General features: G+C 34.2%; 2 protein-coding genes across 3 annotated transcripts in view; one reads left to right on the top strand and one right to left on the bottom strand.

Moving 5' to 3' along the window:
* GALNTL6 (polypeptide N-acetylgalactosaminyltransferase-like 6) overlaps positions 1-22,913 on the top strand; it is a 1,310,737-nt gene that overhangs the window by 555,727 nt on the left and 732,097 nt on the right. The window lies entirely within an intron of this gene.
* On the bottom strand, positions 9,380-9,838 carry LOC105543907 (ubiquitin-conjugating enzyme E2 N-like). Its single transcript, XM_011986091.1, has one exon. The coding sequence runs from the start codon at positions 9,836-9,838 to the stop codon at positions 9,380-9,382; it is 459 nt and encodes a 152-aa protein (XP_011841481.1).

Here is a 22,913-nt window from a genome sequence, read left to right as displayed (position 1 = left end):
ATCTATTTTGTTGGTTTTAGTGAAAACTCAATTTATCGTATACAATAGTAAGTATTGTATGGTAAACTCACAGTCCTTACCAGTGTAGATCAAGAGTGTTTCTGATTATTATTTAGTACCGTGAAGGTCCTTTTCTCCTGAGAGAAATAACATCATTAGTAGCAGATATAGAAAATCTTATTTTCAAATTCTTTAATCCACTTCTCGTTTTAGGGTCAGGGGAGTCCTACAAGGGAGCTGAAGACCAATGTACATAGCAAAACAAAAACAAAACAAAACAAAACAACAACAAATGCCACAGTATTTCACATTAATGCTGAGCCTCTTACATTCTAAGGTTTGAAAAAGCTTACAGATTCTGGGTCTGTACTTAGCCTAAAGATTGAATGCAAGATAATAAGCTTTTTCCAAGACAGTGTATGATGAATAATATCAGCATATTCTATTCATTTTCAATGTCTGCAAATGGGGTTAACCCCCTTCTTTTGTTAGAGAGTCAAAAGGGGCAAAATTAAGCATATGGGTTGAGGAAGGGGCCCTGGATGATGGTTCCAATCAAATAACCAATGACACAATTTACAGGACTCCCTTTTCTCATTGTCGATGAGTGGTGGTGGTTAAATAGGTTTTGGGGCATCACCCAACCTTTGCATTTTGGCTTTCCCTTTACTAGCTGTGTGATCATGAACAAGTTATGTATCATACTTGTCTTGTACTCTTGGGAAATTGAGTTTCTCTATGTAAAGCTATTAGATGTCAGCTTGGTACAAAGTAAGCACTCAATAAATTTTGGCCATTATTATTCTGGCTATAAAATTCTAGAATTGAGCTAGATGAGAGTTAGTAATATCTCCAACAACTTTGAGTATAAAATTCAGACTTATAGTTCATAGATTATAAAACGACTTTAAAAATAATCATTTCTTTCCTTCAACCCTACTGCTTATGAATAGGTGCAACACTTTGGTGAGAACCTCCTTTTAAACCTTTACAAAAAGCAGAGCCACTATCTTCAGAGGCCTCAGAGGCCTCTCTCTGGTGTCCCTGTGAATTTATAAAGTTAATTCTGAAGTTGTACAACTAACATTTCAAAGAATGGCTCAATTACAGAACCCAACAAACTCTTTATATGAGAATTTAATAATTAATTTGATAATTTAAGTAATTTATAAATGTATTTGTTCACATTAATTAATGTTATTAAACAAACTTAATTAATTTATTTAATGTAATAATTTACCATTGGACCCTCTCTGCTTCATTTGGCATTGCTCGCATTCTTCTTATCTGCAGCATGCTTTTCTCATCATTTCCTCCATGGGCTTTTCCTTGCACTTCTCTTCTGCTACTATATTTTTCTTAAATGTTGATGATCCTCAGGGTTCCACTCATTACCCACAACTCATAATTGTGCACACTCTACCTGGGTGATCAGTTTCTTCATTCTGTACAATTAAACTCTTCTCAGGCCTCTGACCTGAACATTCAACAAACTACTGGACATCTGGAGCTAGAAGACACACTGATATTTCAAACTCAATGTGTCCACATTTTCTAATTTTAAATTTGAAAAATTCACTTCCCCTCTTGATGACATCATCATCCATTGAAACTAGATACCTATGAATTGCTCTTATGATTCCTCTTTCTTCCTCACACCCTACATCCAGTCAATGAACAAATCTTGCCAAATTTACCTCCAAAGTACTTTGTGGAGTCATTATTTTCCTTCTCATTCCATTTGGCTGAGGCTTTAATTCACTTGCTTAAATTCCTGAAAGGTCCTTATAGCTTGTTCTGTTCTGTTCTTGTTGTCTAATCAAATCCATTACCAAAATAATATTTATAACAATCAAAACTGGCAGTCTTCCCTTTCTATTTATAACTTTTTCTTATGCAAAACATGTCAAAGTCCAGCCTCCCTGAAGAGGCCCTTGATGCGTTCTCTAGTTCATCTTTCTCTATAGTCCATATGACAAGTTTTGTCATGATAAAACCAAGGTGCCAAATTTTCCTTCGCATGGCATATATTTATCACCCCTATGTTTTATTAAATAATGTTTTCACTATCTGAAATGTATCTGTAACAGTTCCCTTCTTTCTGTGTTTTTTCTTCTGACTAGTTGCTAAGGCTCAAAGAGAGTAACATCTTCAGCCCACCTTCCCTGAAACCCTGCCACCTGCCACATCAGGCTACGCCATTTACTGTGTGGCCTTGAACAAATTACTTAAAAAAAAAAAAACAAAAAACACTCCATTATTCAGTTTCTCTGATAGTAAAATGACAATAATAATAATAGTCTCACAGAGTGGTTGTGGGTATTAAGAGAATGCATAAAAAATGCTTACGCAGTCACTTGCATTCCAAAGCCCATAACAATTGTTGGTTTCTACCTTTGGAATCATTCTTTGTTACTACTATAGTACCCTGAATCAATACCACTGCAATTTTCATGTGACTTGACTGTGAGTTTATATCTATCTTTACTACCAATTAACTCTTTGAAGAAGGGAAGTGCCTGGGTCATAATCAGAAAATTATTGTAGGTTGAACCAATGTACATGTTCACGAATTTGCTCATCCCTAGAAATAGAAATCTTTCACATCTTCAAAACTAAGTGTATAAAAATAAATTTCAGTCATTAGGAGAATTTATTTCTTTGGTTCCTTTAATTAATTAAAGTGGTTGAGAGATTCTACAAATAGAAAATTTTACCATTGCACACTAATGATGTATGTCAGAAATAATGAAGCTCACAGAAACAAACTATACTTCTTTGCAATAATTATTTCCAAATGTTACAAGCCCATGATCCATTGTGTTATTCCCACTTGAGAGAGTTTTTAAGTAAATTAAGATGTGGTATTAATTATTTTAAACATGTTATTTGATTTTTCTGAGAAAAAAATTCAATACAGCAGACAATGACATATTTAATAAAATTAAGACTGGGCATGGTGGCTCATGCCTGTAATTTCAGCCCTCAGTGGGTGGCCAAGGCAGGAGGATCCTTTGAGGCCAGAAGTTGGAGTCTAGCTTGGGTAAAACAGTAGGAGTCTGTCTCAACAAAAACTAAAAGTTAGCCCATTCTGGTGGCACACTTGTAGTCCTAGTTACTCTGGAGGCTGTGGGAGGATGACTTGAGCTTAGAATTTTGAGGTTACAGTGAGCTGTGATTGTATCACTGGACTTCAGCCTGGGCCACAGAGTAAGACCTTGTCTCTAAAACAAACAAATAAACAAAAACAAAATTAGCAGCAGAACTTATCTAGCATCCATGTCAGGGGAGTCTTTTATTAAATGCAATAGGTATTCTATTTATTTAAATTGAAAAACCCTTTGATCACTAGGAATTTTGAATTCCAAGAGCATGAACCTACTAACATTTGAAAAAAGATAACGTTTCTTCCCTTAACACTGAGTGTCAGTAGCAGAATGGCATGGGTTGGGAAGATAAATATTTATTGAACTATTTGATCCATTGTAATTTACAAAAGATTCAGAACTTTAATCAAAGAGTGTGTAGAGGAATCTGTCTTCTACCTATCTATCCCTATCAAAGTGGACCAAAAAAGATACAATAAGAATGCTCAACTAATGGACAGAGTAAGACAGACTTGCTAGATAGAAGAATTGATGGATAGATAGATGCATAGCACAAAAAGAATCATAGAGAATTTTTTTCTCACAAAGCAATTTTTATTCAAGTTAAAACTGCAAATGTATGGCCTGTGTCCCCATGTAAGACTATAAGTTCCATAAAGGCAGACATAGGTGCTTGTTTTTGTCACTGCTATTTCCCCAATGCCTAGAATATACAATAATAGGATGTTAAGAGTTCAAGAAAGAGGAAAAACATGCAAAGTGACTCAGCAGTCAAAGACAGGTTTATTTTGAAGAATAAACCTGAGAGGGGCTTCTGGCCAATGTCAGTCAGGAGCACGCTCCCTTAAAGACTATTAGGCCGGGCGCGGTGGCTCACGCCTGTAATCCCAGCACTTTGGGAGGCCGAGGCAGGCGGATCACGAGGTTAGGAGATAGAGACCATCCTGGCTAACACAGTGAAACCCTGTCTCTATAAAAATACAAAAAATTAGCCGGGCATGGTGGCGGGCGCCTATAGTCCCAACTACTCGGGAGGCTGAAGCAGGAGAATGGCATGAACCCAGGAGGCGGAGCTTGCACTGAACTGAGATCACGCCACTGTACTCCAGCCTGGAGGACAGAGCGAGACTCCATCCCCCCACCAAAAAGACTAAGAGTATTTAAGTATTTAAGAGTTTAGGGCGAGAGCTTATCACAGGCTTGCAATTTTTCTGTGTGGAGGAGAAGTTTATTGTGGGGTTGGAATGTCTGTGGTCAGGGGGGAGGTTATCTCGGGGCTGACATCTCCCTGGTCAGAGGGGAGGTTATCTCGGGACTGTCATGTCTCTGGTTGGGGAAGCGTTTATCTTAAAATTGGAGTGTTTCTGGTTGGAGATGTCACTTGTGGTTCACAGTCATGCTGACATTAGCCATTAGGCTGATGCCCTTTTGGTTGGATTAGGCAGTTTTTTGATCAAGGGGAACTTTAAAATCATGGTTCTTGTCCAAGATGGCGATGCTTCTGCTCTGTCAGGATGCTTAATTAATAATTAATATTTGCTAAATAAATTAATGAATCATAGATGAAAATAAACTTTCCTTCCATTTCTGAAATCAGAGACCATACTCCCTTAGCACTCATGACTGCAAGGGACCTCAGCTTCAGTCCTTGCCTTATCTTCAGAGCCCTTCTTATAAAGTTGTGAGTTTATCTCCAAACCTAATATGGGAAATCTAAAAAAAAAAAAAAAAAAAAAAAAAATCAAAATGTATGTAGTGTGAGCCTCCAAGATTTAACTTTTACGTAAGGACAAAAGGTCCTAGAGTTCTGTTAATTTGGTAACCTTGACAAAAATCAGAGACATTTTAAGAGCTTAAAAAGCTAGGCTGACCCACCTTTAGACATCTGGTATAATTGAAGACAATTTCAACTTCCATTAAGACCTTTGTTATGTGCAGACCCTGTCAAAGAAAAAATGAGATAAGCCTTATATAACTGTAAAAAGCAGCAATTCATCTGCATTCATTTTAACTTGAAACCTGTTGGTAGAAGATATGAATTAGATAATTTGACAGCATGTGTTTTGGTGGTGGTTATAGCTTATGAGAGACTTTGTAATGTTCTTTTTCCTCACTTTATATTACCAAAGGTCATATTTCCACATTCTGTATTACTAAAGATAATATCAAAAACTACATAGTTTTTGCCATTTATCAAAAAATAGTTTTCTGACACATTTTTATATAGATCTGGTTGACAGATTAAAAACAGTTCATTAGTTAAATCTGAATTTCAGAAAAAATGTTTAATTGAACCAGTTTCCCGTTTTTATATTTTCTGTATCTGACAAATCTGTATAGATCTATATAAATACAAACTAAAAAAGTAGTTTTGTCCATCTCAGTGTAAGTTTAGGAATGTAAATAAATAATTTCATTTGTAATCACCACATTGACATATTTTTATTTGTCATTTTATATAAGATATATAATAATTGTATTCCTTCTACTGGAATTAAAATAGTAGTGCCTTGTCACCTTCAGATGTTACCTGACTAATTGCCAAACATAGATGAATTGAAGAGACTTATGATAGGCCTCCTTAAGTACATACTCAGTACATGAACACTGACATCCTTGTAGTAAGATCAACATGGGAAAAAATAACCAGCCTGTTTTTGAGTTAACAAATAGAAACAAATACCAGAGAGATCAAAACACTACACGTCTGTGTGAATAATTGTCCTCCTCCCCTCCCCCAACCTTGATATTTTTCTCTTACAATTAAATTTATTGTAAGAGAAAAAGATATGTCTGTCTGATTACACTCAGATTTCACTGAGTAGAGTCAGTGAAAAGAGACTTTGACTCAGACTTTGACTATCTTCTTGTCCAAAAAAAGTGAATATAATAATACTACCAGCATTCAGAAGTTGCTGGGAGAATGAAAGAATATCACCTTTATAGTCTGTAAACAGTTAAGCACAAAATTAATGCTATTTAGTTAGGTAACATCACTTGTGTATTTTTCTTAGGGTTTCCCTCAAAGAATTAGAATTAGCTTCTGAGATTTCAGTTATAAAATGAATACCCCATGAATCCTAGCAGGAATGTGCAAAGCACTTTGAAAGAGTGGTGGTGGTCCCCAAACCTGTAAGATGGCATACCTGAGTGTAAGCAGAGAGGCGTGTCTTTTCTTTATATAAATTTAAGTGTAAACAGAAAATAGAAGTAGTGGGGAGGGAGAGTGTTCACATAGGCATCACGTATTTTGATCTCGTTGGCATTTGTTTCTATGTTAACTCACAGATATGCTGGTTACTTCCTTCCCATGTTGGTCTTCCTATAAGGATGAAAAAGGTTGCTTACGAGGGTGGAAGCAGTTTCATTTCCTTATATTTGCCTTCATTCGTGATTAACTTGAGTCTTTTGCTGAGATCTGCTGACACATCGGGTTTCAGAAGTTGCATGGCTCAGGCATACTTTTGATACATTTACCAAGATAATGAATGCCTTCATAAAGCCCCTAGACAGACCTGTTTTTTTGAGGTGGTACTGATAACTCCATGTAGCCAATAATGTAATCTTCTTCTTATTTGAATTTCTGCATACAGTCTGTGTTGGAAAAATTGTTTTAAGCCATGTAAAAAAAGTTCATGTAAATATAGTTCTATCTGGCATTGAATATGGCTTAATTAATCTCATTTACTTCTAGTTTTTAGAATATCTCAGTTCTGTCATGTGTCGGAAATTAAGGTAGGAATTGTGTTAATTTTTTAATGGACCTATTAATAATGCAGGTAGGTTTATCATTTTGTACATCTACAAATAAATCAAATAATGTCCTCATGAATTAAGCTATACTATATAAAACTTACTGCACATATGTATTCTTCCAAAGAAACTTAATCTTTTGAGAGAAAAATATGTGTCTCATTAACATTGCTCCTAAGGTTAATGTAAATTTACTATACTTCAGACTTTTAAGCCTTGATTGGCAATACCCATAATGCTCCACAAAATGATAAATACTAGTTTTTAAATTTTTATTCAGTATTAACTGAAGACATGAAATGATACTCAAAATGTGTCTCAAAAATTCTTTTGTCTTTTATTATGAAACTTTAAAAAATACCAGGGAAATAGTATCTATAAATACTTATTATAAAAGTAGAATATTGGCAGGACACAGTGGCTCACGCCTGTAATCCCAGAACTTTGGGAGGCCAAGGCAGGCGGATGACGAGATCAGGAGTTCAAAACTAGTCTGGCCAACATAGTAAAACCCCGTCTCCACTAAAAATACAAAAAAATTAGCCGGGTGTGGTGGTGTGTGCTTGTAATCCCTGCTACTCGGGAGGCTGAGGCAAGAGAATTGCATGAACCTGGGAGGCGGAGGTTGCAGTGAGCCGAGATTGCGCCATTGCACTCCAGCCCCGGCAGCACTGCGAGACTCCATCTCAAAACAAACAACAACAAAAAAAAACAAATAATGGTAGAATATTAATCTGGAACCTTCCAAACTTGCAGTGGTTTTGTGGTCCACCAATAAGTTTTCAATACCTCACATCACCTTTAAGCTCTGCTGATCTCTCATATAAACAGGTCTAGAGATAGTTCCAACGTAACAGATCACAAAGCTCATCTAAAACAGCAAGGATGTTGTCAAGTGCTGTGACTATGATACTTTTCCAGTTACCTTTAACCAAAAGAGCTGCCTGAATTATCTGATGTATGATATTCTAATAAAGAGTTCTAATATGGAAGTTATAGTTCTTAAATAACTCCTTGTTGCATGTGAAAGCAACACTTGACAGTTCCAGAGCCCAAGGAGAACCCTCAGGCATAGACCCTGATGCTTGAAAGCAGGGAAGCCGAGTCAAGGAAAAAGGACCTTGCTTCAGCCTCTATTTCCATGTTCAGAAAAAGAAATACAATCACGTTACCAGCATCAGAAAGGTTGCTGGGAGGGTGAAAAGATATTACCAAAAAGATGTTTCCAAACTGTTTAGTTGGAAACAGTTAAACACAAAATTAATGTTAATTAATTCGATAACACTAATTGTGTATTTATCTTAAAAATACAGGAAACTAAACACGCGATTACTGAAATGCCAGTGATTTGATGGAATTCAAATTAACCACACTTTGAGATAAATTAGAAAGATGTTTGGTTTTGTTGTTTTTTAAAAAATTGATATATATTCAGATGAATAAAGATTATTATAATTTATAGTTACTAAAGAAGTTTTTCTTTTATCCTAGAACTTTACTGCTGAGTAATATCATAAATTATCAATAATAATAATATACAATGTGAAGAAATATACTGCATGTACATTGATTTATAACATGTACCCATTATAAGCCAAAATTTTTGAGAAGTATATTTTTGAGAGACTATACACTAAAAACTGGATGAAGTTGATGTTTATATTTTATTTTTATGAAAATGAGTATAGAAATTCATTTTATTAAGTGTTTTATGTTCAAGATTTTATGTAATTCCCTTAAATATTCAACACCAGAAGGAATCAGTCTAAGATCTATATTATTCTGGTGGAATTTAGTTTTTAGTTTATTTTTATTTTCACTTATTTTTTAGAATAACAAAAAATATTTTACTCAAATATAAGATTTACAGAAGTTTCCAGACAAGCCATACAAAATGGTCACCAACTTTTTTTGAAAGGGGTCATCTATACTTGACAGCAAAGTCATAGTGTTATTATTGAGAGCTGTGATGTTTGTTTAACTTTCCCATTCTGGTTCAAACAATCAAGTTTGTCCATCTTCAGCATCTAAATAAAGTTAGACCTGGCTAGCGAACATATTCTAAAGAACTGGTTAGCTGTTTTTAACCAATGCAATTAGATCACCAAAAAAGTGGGAAAGGAGCTCATAAATTAAAATAAAACCACCTCCTCCCTCAAAAAATAAAACAAAATAAAATGAAGAACACCCATGCCCCTGCAGCTAACCTGACAACTACCTTAATTCACAGTGCTTTACACTTAAACCAGGATTGGGGAAATGAATAAAAGCAGAGAGGGGCCACTGTTTTAAACGTTTCCCAACAGTCCAGATGACACTTCTGGCCTCTGCTCATACCTTACAACAGTGAATCAGGACAAGACATAGATTTGCTAACGTGCATTTAATCACCAAATGACTGAAGAAGTCTGGGCTTTTATTCTGTAATGTTTCTAAGACTGGGCCCATTAAATGCAAACCAAAAGAAAGAAGTCTTGGCAGAACAAGAGAAGTGATGCATACTTGATGATCGGATCAATTTAAATATTATTAATGGCAGATAGCCTAGTCCCTGCTCTACCAGTTTCTATGGCTTGGGCTTCGTTGGTCTTCCACTGCTCCTCTATATAATTTGCTAATGAATCATCTGGATTGGGAGCATTTAACAAGGCCTGGATCGATAGCAGAACTGTGTGGATCTGCAGGGCTGGGGAACACTTACCTTTCAAAATATCTAAACATATTCTCCCCAACTTGTCTACATTAGGATGACAAACTTTGGTCATGAAGCGCACTTTAGGGGCTGCCATTGGGTATTCTTCTGGAAGAAATGGTTCAAGTTTGAAAGTCCTTCCCTCAAAGGGGGAATCCCAGGGGCCGGCAATGACCACATGAAAATAATGGGTGTTGCTCTCATATGGTTCTGCTTTGATGCCAGGAACTGGTTCTGCCAGCAAACACTGGGTTTCCTTGATGATCCTGCGGGGCAGCCCAGCCATCCTGTCACGTCCCAAGTTGGGTCTCTGGTTTCTAACTTCTAGTTTATATATCCTTGTTTTTAATGTACAAAGATATACACTTTAGTAGGAAAAAAAAAAAAAAAAAAGGTTGTCACTGTTTAATATGCATCAATTAACATAAGTAATCTATTTTAATGGTATTTCAGAACAACAAAGAAGAGCTCTTTCCTTAAAGCTTTAAAATGTAATTGAAATCTGAAAACATATTCCATATAATTTACCATGAAAGGGAAGAGACACTCTAATATAGTCATATTGAATTTTTTTGTTTTGTTTATTACAATAGACATTTAGAACATGTTATCCTTAAAGTAATTTCAGTTGCTTTGCTGATTTTTCAGCTTGTCAGATTGTTTATTCCTTTTCCTTTTTGCAATAGAATGATAATGAGAATAAATTTTGTTTTGTGTGAAAATAAATTTATTTCTATTACAGTTAAGTTAAAGAGATAATCTGATAAATCTGAATGTTATTTTAACAGTTTGTGCTCCTGTCATACTTTGAACTGTGAATTTTATTCAACTGCCCTCTATCAGGCAAGCTTTATGAATTCCTGCATTTTGATGAAGGCATTGCAACAGAACAATAAAGTGAAGTGGAATAAACCTTTAAAAATTCCTGTGAAGATTATACTTATTTTTTATTATTTGTTATTTTCTGCCAGAATTTTGGGCAAAGAAGTTAAGACCTGTGCTTTGGATGAAATACAAATTATTATCTCCTTTAAAGCTATTTCCATTTTTCTTTTTGTAATGAAAAGCTTGTTGATATATAATTCACATAGCATGAAATTGACCATATAAAGTGTACAATTCAGAGGTTTTTAGAATATTTATGGAGTTGTGCAACCATCATCACTATCCAATTGTATAATATTTTCATCAACCCCCAAAGGAACCTCACACCCAAGAGCAGTCACTCCCATTCCTCCCTACTCCCGATTTTCTGGTAACCAGTAATTTACCTTCTGTCACTTTGGATTTGCCTGTTCTGGAGACTTTATATAAATGGAATGATTAAATAGGTAGTCTTTTGTGACTTTCTTTTTCCCTTTATTATGTTATTCTTAAGTTAGTTCGTTTTGTAGCATGTATCAATATTTAATTCCTTTTTATGAGCTATAACAATAATGAAATATGATATGGATATATCACATCTATGTTTATTGGTTCATCAGTTGATGGACATTTAGATTGTTTCCACATTTTGACTATTATCAACAATGCAAACATGAACACTGATGTGTCAGTGATTATAAAGACAGATATTTGTATTCCACTTGGGTATATACTTAGGAGTCAAATTGCTGCAGTGTATGGTAACTTCATGTGTAATATTTTGAGGACCGGCCAAACAGCTTTGCAAAATGACTGCTTCATTTTAAAACTAAAAATTTATGAGAATTTCCATTTTTTTCATGTTTTCATCTACACTGGATATTTTCATTGTTTCCTTTTTTTTTTTTTTTTTTTTTTTTTTTGAGATGGAGTGTCGCTCTTGTTGCCCGGGCTAGGTGGAGTGCAATGGCACAATCTTGGCTCACTGCAACGTCCACCTCCTGGCTTCAAGCGATTCTCTTGCCTCAGCCTCCAAAGTAGCTGGGACTACAGGCCAACCACCACGACTGGCTAATTTTTGGAGTTTTAGTAGAGACAGGGGTTTTCACTATGTTGGCAAGGCTGGTCTCAAGCTCCTAACCTCAGGTGATCCACCGCTTTGGCCTACCAAAGTGCTGAGATTACAGGCATGAGCCACCACACCCGGCCGATATTGTCTTATTTTTTTAAGTTTTATTATTCTGTTAGGTGTGAGGTAGTATCTCATTGAGGTTTTGATTTACATTTACCTAATGAATAATGATGTTGAGCATTGTTTTATGTACTCGTCAGTCTTTTGTCTTCCTTTTTGGGAGAAATATGTACTCCAACCTTTTGCCTATTTTTTAACTTGTTCTTTCATTGTTGAGTTGTAATAAATCTTAATATATTCTGAGTAAAAGTAATATATCAAATATATAATTTTTAAGCATATTCTTCTACTGTGTATATTGTTTTTTCATTTCTGTGTCCTTTAATACACTAATTTAAAATTTTGATAAAGTTCAGTTTTCTAAATGTTTTTGATGTTATGTCTAAGCAATCGTTGCCTAACAAAACTTTGTGAAAAGTTTCTCCTATGTTCTCTCTTCTAAAAGTTTTGTAATTTTGGCTTTTACACTTAGGTTTAAATCCACTTGAGGTTCACTTTTGCCTACTATGTGAAGTAGAGGGTCCAAATAAATTCTTTGCCTGAAGAACATTGAAAAGACTCTTCTTTTCAACACATAATTGGGTTGAAAAGGTCATTGTGAAAAGACTATTTTCACACAATTTTTGAAAGACTGTTATTTCCCCATTAAATATTTTTGGAATTCAAATCTAAAATCAAATGATCATAAATGTAAACTATATTTCTGGATGCTCAATTCTATTCATTTGTCTGTTCTTATGTTAGTACACACTGCATTATTATAGTTCTGTAATAAATCTGGTTATCAGAAAGTATGAATCTTCCAACTTTGATATTCTTTTTAAATGTTACTTTGGCTATTCTGGAGCTATTACATTCTCATATATATTTTAGGATCAGCTTGTCAATTTTTTTAGAAAAAAGTAATTGATTTTTTTGGTAGACATTGCATTGAATCTGTGTACCAAATTGGAGAGTATTGCCATCTTAACAATATTGTCTTCCAGTTCTTTTCATTTATTTAGATTTTCTATAATTTTTTCAACAAAATTTTGTAGTCTTCAGTGTACAATTATTTAACTTTTGTTAAATTTATTTATAAGTAATTGCTTTTTGTGCTATTATAAATAAAATTATTTTCTTCATTTCATTTTTATATTTTTCATTACTAATGTATAGACATCCAATTGATTTTGGATATTGACTTCGAATTCTGCAATCTTGCTGGAATTATTAGTTCTAATTTTTGTGTGAAGTTCTCAGGAGTCTCTATATACAAGAGCATGCTATCTGTGAGTAGTCATGATTTTACCTCTTTCCAATCTGAATACTTACTTGCCTTCCTTGCCTAATTGTCCTGGCTAGAATCTACAGGACAATGTTGAATACAAAGGTGAGAGCAGACATCCTTGTCTTATTTCTGATCTAAGATGGAAAGCATCTTTCCTGCTTAAGTGTGATATTAGCTGTGGATAATCAAGTTTAGGAAGTTCTCTTCTATTTGGTAGATGCTTTTGATCAGGTTCAGGAGTTCCCTTCTATTCTTATTTCTTGAAAGCTTTTATCATGTAAGGATGATAGATTTGTCAAATACTTTTCTACTTCTATGAAAATGCTCATGTAGTTTTTGTCCTTTATTGATATGATGTGTTATATTGATTGATTTTTGAATGTTATATCAACCTTGCATTCCTAGTGTAGTAATCACTAGGCAATGGAGTGTAAGTCATTAAATATGGGTCTGCATTTGGTTTGTTAGTATTTTGTTGAGGATTTTTATGTGTGTATTTATTAGAGATGTTAATGGATAGTTTTTTTTTTCTCTTGTGATAGTTGTCTGGTTTTGGTATCAAGGTAATACATAGAATAAGTTCAAAGTTTTCCTTCCTTTTCTACTTTTTGCAAGAGTTTGTTAAAAACTGGTATTAATTAAATGTTTCATAGAGTGCATCAGTGAAGCAAGTGAAGTGAGGTAGGGTCCAAACTTTTCACCGTGGGTAGTTTTCCTAATTCCCGTTTCAATCTCTTTACTTGTTATAGACCTTTCCAGATTTTTTATCTATTCTTGAGTCAGCTTTGGTAGTTTGTGTTTATCTAAAAATTTATCCTTTTAATCTAGGTTATCTAATTTGCAAGAGCACAATAGTTCATAGTATTCCCTCTTAATTTTTTTTTTTTTAATTTCACTGAAGTCAGTAACAATGCTGCTTTTTTCATTCCTGATTTAGTAATTTGCATTTTCTCTCATTTCATCTTGTTTCATCTAGCTAAAAGTGTGGCAATTTTGTTAAACTTTTGGTTTTATTGGTTTTCTTTATTTTTTTTTCTACTGTCTATTCATTAATTTCCACTCTTAATGCTGTTATTTCCTTCTTTCTCATTGCTTTGTGTTTAGCTTGCATTTTTACTTTTTCTAGTTTCTTTAGATTGAAGGTTAGGTTATTGATTTGAAATTCTTCTTGTTTTATACTGGCATTTACGAACATAAATTTCCCTTTACAGAATGCTTTAGCTGCATCCCCAAACATTTGTTCATTTTATTAGAGGGAGGGCCTCACTATGTTGCTCAGCCTGACCTGGAACTCCTGGGCTCAACTGTTCCTTCTGTTTCAGCCTCTGAGCAACTGAAATTATAGGCATGGGCCACTATGACTGGCTAAGGTTTGTTGTGTTGTGTTTTTACTTTCACTCATGTAAATTATGTTGTAATTTTTCGTGTGTGTGTGTTTTACCTATTGGTTATTTAGAAGTGTGTTCTTTAATTTTCATACATGTTTAAGTTTTCTAATTATTCTTCTGTGATTGATTTTTGTTTTTAATTGTGTTGTGTTTGCAGAAGAGATGATGAACTATTTAATACCTTTTAAATTTATTGAGGTATGTTTTATAGCCTAGCATATGGTTTATCAAGGCACTCATGAGTACCTGACAAGAATGTCTTAATATATTCTGCTGTGATTGCATATTCTATAGATTATGGTTATACATGGTACCTAGTGCTGTTTAAGTCTTCTGTTTTCTTCATGATCTCCTGCTTAATTGTTCTATTCATTGTTGGAAGTGCAACATTGAAATCTTCAGTGTTTATCACTGAATTGTCAATTAGTCCTTCAGTTTTCTTAGTTTTTGCTGTGTGTACTTTGAGACTTTTTCCTGGGGTCCAAATGTATTTATACTTGTTATATCTTCCTGAATAATTGACCCTTTTTTCATTATAAAATATATACATATATTTTGCTTTTATATCAGTTTTTGTTTTACAGTCTGTTTTTTAAAATATCGATAACAGCTCCCAGTTACTGTTTGTATAGTTTATCTCATTTTTGTCTTTTTACCGTCAACCTATTGTGTCTTTGAATCTTGTGGACGAAATATCATTGGATCATTTTTATAAAATCCATTCTTCCAAAGTCTTCCTTTTCATTGGAGTTTTACTTAATTACTTAATTGACTTTTAATGTAATTACTGGTAAGATATAATTTGTACATTATTTATTTTTAACTTATCTTTTGCTTCTTTGTTCCTCTATTCCTCCATTACTGTTTTTTCTTGGGTTACATATACATATTTGAAGTGTACTATTTATTACATTTATTGTTTATACACACACGCAAATATATCTATTTTTTTTCCAAAGGTTGTAGTAGAAATTACAATTAACTTAAAACAATCTAGTTCACATTAGTAGCAACTAAAGTCAATATTATACAAAAATTTGCTATAAAAGAGCTTTCTTCTGTGTACTCCTGCATTGTGCTATTATTTAATCCCAAATTGTATCTTTATTCATTATATAAGCTGAGAAACACAGTTTTATAATTATAGCTTTATTCAATGCCTTTTAAATCAGATAGGAGAATTAAAAAATTACAAAAATACAAAATACAAAATTTAATACAAATACAGAAATTGATAATAATTTTTATATTTACCTATTGCCTTAATCAATTCAGACCGCTATAACAAAAATACATAGACTGAGAGGCCTAAAGAGCATACATATTTTTTCACAGTTCTGGAGTCTGGAAAGTCCAAGATCAAAGTACTGGCAGATCTGATGTCTGGTAAAGACACTTTCTCTGGTTTTAAGATGACCATCTTTTCATTATACCCTCACACGGTAGAGAGCAGAACGACAGGAAGCAAGCTCTCTCTTGTCTCTTCATAAGAATATTGTTGTAATCATTCTTCAGAGAGACAGAATGATTATAACCATCATTATAACCTGATTATAACAGGGAAAGGGAGAGAGAGAAAGAGAGAGAGAGGTGAGAAGGGATTTATTAGGGCAATTCTCTCACTCAATTATGGAGATTGAGAAGTTTCATGATAAGCTGCAAGCTGGAGAACCAGAGAAGTAAGCATTATGGCTCAGCCTAAGTCTGAAAGCCTCAGAACCAGGGAAGCCAATGGAGTAACTCAACTGCTAGTTCAAGTTTCAGAGTCCAAAGGCTGGAGAATCTGGAGTTCTGACATTCACAGACAGAGGAAGCATGTCCCATTTCCAGAAGAGGGAGAAAAATTTACCCTCTACTTTTTCGTTATAATCTTGCTCCCAGCCAATTGGATAGTTTCTACCCACATTGAAGACAGATCTTCACCACTCAACCTACCAACTCAAAGGACAATCTACTCCAGAAGTACCCTCATAGATACAACTGGAGAATCCCAATCATTCTAATCAAATGCCAAATCATCTGAGTTTCCTTTTCAGCAGAGGAGAGATAGGCTCAAAACCTACTGAAGCATTAAGAATAATTAATGTTTTACCAACTATCTGTGTATATTTTAATCCAGTCAAGTTGACAGCCAAAGTTGATTATCACAGGTACTAATACCATCCTGAGGGCCCCACCCTCATAATATTATTACCTCCCAAAAGGCCCACTTCCAAATACCATTCCATGGGAGTATGGTTTCAACACAGAATTTGGAGCAGAGTGTACACAAACATGTACTTCATACCACCTATGTAGTAATCTTTAATAATAGTCCCTTTCATTTTTTCCTGTGAAGGCACGTTTTTATCTATTGTCTTTTCATTTCAACCTAAAGTTTCTTTCTTTGGTATTTTCTGTAGTACAGATATGCCAGGAATGAAATCACTAAGTTTTTGTTTATTTCAGAATATTTTATTTTCACTTTCATTTTTGAAAAATTGATTTTCTGAATATAAACTTTTTGGTTGACTTTTTCTTCTTATACTTTGAATATGCTACTACCTCCTGAACTCTGTCCTTTTGGATTAGAAGTCAGCTGTTAATCTTACTGAAGATACCTTATACCCAATGAGTCATTTTCTCTTACTGCTTTTTATCTTCTTTTTTTGTCTTTATCTTTTACAGTTTGTATATGATTTGTCTAAATGTGACTCTTTCAGTTTTTCTTACTTATAATTCACTGAGTTTCTTTTATATGTAGATTGACTTTTTAATCAAATTTAGGATATATTGGTAATTATTTCTTCAAATCCTCTCTAAGCAGTCCATGATCTTGTCCCCTCTCTCTTCACCTTCTTCTGCCAAGTCTACATTTCCTTCAGTTTTTATAAACTAAAATGTTCTTCCTATTACTGAACATTGTTTTAGCTATCCTGCCTCTGTTTTTTTGCTCATGCTGTATCCTCATTCTGTGACATTTTCAAACAACTTCTATTTGTTCTTCAAACTTCATCTTTACCATAAACATTACTTTCCTCTCAAATACATTTTATCTCCACAATCTAATACAAATGTACCGCTTTTAAAGCAGTCATACCTTTCATCACAAAGTATAGTTATTCATTTGCATGTTGAATACGATCAAAATAAGCAGGATTTTTATGTCCTCTGTGTTTTATTTCTCCTAACAAATCTAAGTTTTACTTTGTTATCACCATTTTTAACAGATAAATCCTATTTTAACATCCCAATATAGTACTTAGCCCCAGTTTTGCTTGTTCCAGAGCTCATGAGCTCAGCCACTTGGCTCTAAGATTCGTGAGTACAGTAGGAGAGTTTAACATAGATGGAGCATCTGTCTGCTGTTGTTCTATTTGTTCATTTGTTTTAGAAATACCATATATTGGTCAATTTAAAATCATAGAATGCCATGCTCTAGTGCTTTGAATATTTGAATCAATTCTAGTTGTCACTTCAAAGTTGCTAATCTTCATTTTGGTGGTTCTTTTAGTGTAAGATAAAATTTACATATGTGAGCCACAGAAAGTATTTTTGTGCAAGAATAAAGACATTTATTAGGAAAGTTATTTAGAAAATTACAGTAACCTTGGTAAGGTATTTACTTCAACATCCAAGAGACGTTACATATTCAAACGGAGGTCTTTTCAAATGCAACCTAGCTTATTTCACTGAGATTTGGCATTAGCATTTTATCTGCTTCAACTAAATTGTAATTTGCTGTATTAGTGTATCCGTTCCCCGTTAGACTACTTTCTGGAATTCATGTTCATCTGTTAAAAGAGATGCCCATGTCCTAGTACTAAAACCATAATGTTGATGAGAAAAAAATTTGAGGAAATAACCTACCTCCTATGTAGGATATCTAATTTTATGCACACTATATTTAGTGTTAGCAACCTGCTTCGGGGGGTAGTGGGTAGCATACTTACATGACATACCCACCCAGAAAATAAAATCATGATCTATATTATTAGTTATTTAAAAATAAGCAACCAGAAAAGCTGTGCTATATCTATATATCTGGATCTATATTTTTGGTGAACTTTATTTTCTTGTTTTTTCCAATTCCTAACATTTCTAATAGCTTACAGTTAGTTTTTAAAAATCCTCCAAATTTAAAATTTAGAAATGTATCATTATATGTTTTTATTAGACAAGACATAATTTCAGGAACTATGACCTACATTTTAGTTTTGTTCACATGAAATTCTTTAGGATTGTATGGAATAAGACATCTCTACCTACTTCCTATTTTAATACATATTTGAAAGTTTTTCTGACACATTTAGTAATAAAAGTTAAAGTATTAAATGTTTCCCAACTGGTATAAAATTTATTAACTATGTCTAATTCAAAATGTTTTAAAAATAACAGCAGAAAAAAAGAGAGAGAGAAAAGGAAAGATATAATTAGAGTGGAAATCATTGATGTGGAAAAGAAGTACTCAGTGGTGCATTTCAACAAATCAGTAATTTTCTTCTTTCAAAAGATTAATGAATGGTCAAATTCTTCCAAGATTTATTGCAGAAATTATGGGAATGTATATTTATTAAAAGGGTAGAAATTAAGTAGTAAATGTAAATAAAAGTTCAGTTGAAAATTGTAATAAGTTCTGTTTATGTAGCAATTGAAATAGAATGAGTAGATACATACAACACATAAGGTAATGCTAAAATCCAAGCTCAGTATATTGGCTGCATCTGAGGAAGGTAGGAGGTAAATAAAATCATAGAGAACTACATGGCTTCAGTCTTCAGCTTTATGTTAAGTTTTATTTCTTAATCAATAAAAAAAAATATGTAAAACAAATATGACTTACATAACAGTATTTGACAAATCCAGATGGTGGATAGATAGCTTTTTATATGCTTAATATTTTCTCCCTGTAATATATCAAATTAGTTGAGTAAAGGGCTGCTGGAAGACAATAAAACTACCTTAGTTTGGAAATACCTATTACTAAAAAAGAAAATTCCTTTAGTTCATGATTTTAAAAAATAACACTTGCTAGTTTTTCTTTAAAAATTGTAGCTTTATGTTTCCATTTGACCATTTGAATTTAATTTAGTGACAGATCCACACTGTATGACAGATTGCCTGGAAGTGATGAATGATGTACTTTCTCACTCTTGTATTGTAGTTGAATGCAAAAAACTGTCGAGCAATTTCTGCAATTTTAATTTTATTTATCACTTATTATTTCAATTTCCTTTAGCAAAATAAAGGTCACTACCTTTGTAACCCAAGGAAAATAACATAAAACATTTTAGGGGCCTGTCGTTTAATATTTTAAAAATTGATTTATTTTTCAAATGTTGTAATCTAATAGCTATGTTTGCAATTGATGCTGTTAACATACTCTTGGGTGATCATGGATTGTTTATGAAATAGAGCCGCTATGGACTATTTAAAATTTGATTAACAGAACAAAAGCCATGTTACAGTAATGCTCCCATACTCATGCTTGTGCTCTCTGCAGTTTGAGTTACCCACAGTCATTGGCAGTCTGAAAATATTAAATGGAAAATTTCAGAAATAAACAATTCATAAGTTTTAAATTATGTACCACTCTGAGTAGTGTGATAAAATCTCACAACTACCTGCTCAGTCTTACCCAGGATATGAATCATCCCTTTGTCCAGCATGTCTATGCAGCATGTGCTACCTGCCCAATAGCCACTTAGTAGTCATCTCAGTTATCAGTTAGAAAAGCATAGTTTATACAAATTCAGTGCTGTCTATGGTTTTGGATATCCACTGGGGGTCTTGATACATATCCCTCCTGGATAAGGGGGGACTACTGTATTTCTGGAAATAATAAGTATAATTATGACTTAAAATGTGATGTTTTGTTCAAATGAGACGCATAAAGCAAAAAGGCTTAATTAGTAGTGTTAAATTTAAACAAAGAGTAAGATAAAAATGCAAAAAGACTTTACACTGAGGCTCCTAGGAGCTTTGATTACAAATAGGGCATGTAAATCAGAAATGTTGGCATTCCTAAACAAGTCATACAGTGAGTTAAAGCACTCTTATGAAAAAAAAGAATAGAGAAGAACAGTGGTTAATTGTGCTAAAAACAAGTCAATATTATGTATATTTTAAATGAGTTAAATTACTTCAGTGTTAAAAACTAATTTATAGACTAGGTAAATGAGAACCATCATATTCAAATTTCAATAAGCTCAATATCATTGTGGATGTGGGCAACTGTCTTGGTCCATTTGTGCTGCTATAACAAAATACCATAGACTAAATAATTTATAAGGAATATAAATTTATTCCTCACAGTTCTGAAGGCTGGAAAGTCCAGGATCTAGGTGGCAGCATATTTGCTGTCTGCTGAGGGTCTGGTCTCTGCTTTCAAGACAGTTCCTTGAAGAGCATCTATGAGAGGAGAGGAACGCTGTGTCCTCACCTTGCAGAAAGAAGAGCAAGAGGGATGAACACTGTGAGAAGCCACTTCTATTCTTTTTCTTTTTCTTTTTAATAGAGATGGAGTCTTGCTCTTTTGCCCAGAGCTGAAAGTCCGTGTCATGATCATAACTCCCTGCTGCCTTGAACTCTTGGGCTAAAGCAATCCTCTCACCTCAGGCTCTGGAGGAGCTGATATTACAGGTGTGAACCACTGTGCCTGGCTCAGAAGCCTCCTTCATAAGGGCTTTAATCTCATTCACATGTGGAGGAGGCTTTATGACTTGATTACCTCTTAAAGGCAGGTCCCTGTTAATACCATCAAATTGGCCATTACATTTTAACATCTGAATTTTGGAGGGACACATTCAAACCATAGCAACAACTAAGAAGCTTCTGGTGACACTGGGAATGTTTGTACGATGACAAACATAATTTCTAAACAACTGATCTCTTACTACTGTTTGTTTGTGAACTTTGTTTTGCCAAACACATAGAAAGGATTTTGTATTGACTCATCAGATAATGCACATTGCCTATTACTAGACAGAGGGAATATATAATGATTTCAAGAATTTCACTTTATAAAGCCTTAAAGGAACAAAAATAAGTTCCTTTTCCAATTGATTTCCAATATTGATTGAAAGGACACAATAGTGAGTAAAATAAGATAATGCTACTCAACTTTTTATCTCAAAAAACTTTAAATAGTTTTATTTTTATTTATTTATTTATTTATTTATTTATTTTTTCGAGATGGAGCCTTGCTGTGTTGCCCAGGCTGGAATGCAGTGGCATGATCTCGGCTCACTGCAAACTCTGCCTCCAGGGTTCAAGCGATTCTCCTGCCTCAGCCTCCCGAGTAGCTGAGATGACAGACGCATGCCACCACACCCAGCTAATTTTCTTATTTTTAGTAGAGACAGAGTGTTACCGTATTGGTCAGGCTTGTGTCAAACTCCTGAGCTCAGGTGATCTGCTCACCTGGGCCTCCCAAAGTGCTGGGATTACAGACATGAGCCACCACACCCGGCCTAAATAGTTATTTTAATTAAAAATTGTTCCTTACACATACCAGAATTTTTAGAAACATTCTCATTACACTATCAAGACAAATTAAGCTTTGAAAAAATATAAAATGTTAGATCTTCAGTTTCTCTTAGAGAAGTAAAAACTTCTCTCAGAAGTATTTAAAGTATTTCTTATTCTTTTTTTTTTTTTTTTTTAAATATAGAGCAGTCTCGCTCTGTAGCCTCAAGGGATCCTCCTTCCTCTGTCTCCCAAAGTACTGGGATTGTAGGCACAAGCCACCATTCCTGGCCGATTTGCAGTATCTAAAGAAAGAGTTGCTCTGGCTGAAAGTTTTTCTTGGAGAGAAAAACATACCTGCTTAATGAACAAATTTGTATAAAACATCTGTGTTTCTTGCTTTTGCAGATACAAAATAATACACTAAAAATTGTCTGGTTCTGGTGTCAGGTTTTGTGGATTTGAATCTCTACTGCTTAGCTTACTGGGTTTTTGACTTTTGAGAAGGGGAGCAAGTTCTCTCCACCTTTGTTTTCCCATAGATCAAATGAGGATGACTATTTATCAGGGGTCCACGACTCCTAGGCTGCAGACTGGAACCAGTCAGAGCCCTGTTAAGAAACCGGGACACAATAAACATACATGTGCATGTGTCTTTATAGCAGCATGATTTATAATCCTTTGGGTATATACCCAGTAATGGGATGGCTGGGCCAAATGGTATTTCTAGTTCTAGATCCTTGAGAAACTGCCACACTGTCTTCCACAATGGTTGAACTAGTTTACAGTCCCACTAACAGTGTAAAAGTGTTCCTATTTCTCTACATCCTCTTCAGCACCTGTTGTTTCCGGACTTTTTGATGATCACCATTCTAACTGTTGTGAGATGGTATCTCACTGTGGTTTTGATTTGCATTTCTCTGATGGCCAGTGATGATGAGCAGTTTTTCATGTGTCTGTTGGCTGCATAAATGTCTTCTTCTGAGAAGTGTCTATCCTTCACCCACTTTTTGATGGGGTTGTTTTTTTCTTATAAATTTGTTTCAGTTCTTTGTAGATTCTATTGTGGCACTATTCACAATAGCAAAGATTTGGAGCAAACCCAAATGTCTATCAATGATAGACTGTATTAAGAAGATGTGGCACATATACACCATGGAATACTATGCAGCCATAAAAAAGGATGAGTTCATGTCCTTTG

This window comes from Mandrillus leucophaeus, unplaced genomic scaffold, assembly GCF_000951045.1.
Source record: "Mandrillus leucophaeus isolate KB7577 unplaced genomic scaffold, Mleu.le_1.0 Scaffold292, whole genome shotgun sequence".
Lineage (NCBI taxonomy): Eukaryota > Metazoa > Chordata > Mammalia > Primates > Cercopithecidae > Mandrillus > Mandrillus leucophaeus.
The sequence above is the reverse complement of the archived record's forward strand: the minus strand, read 5'-3'. Positions and strand labels throughout refer to the sequence as shown.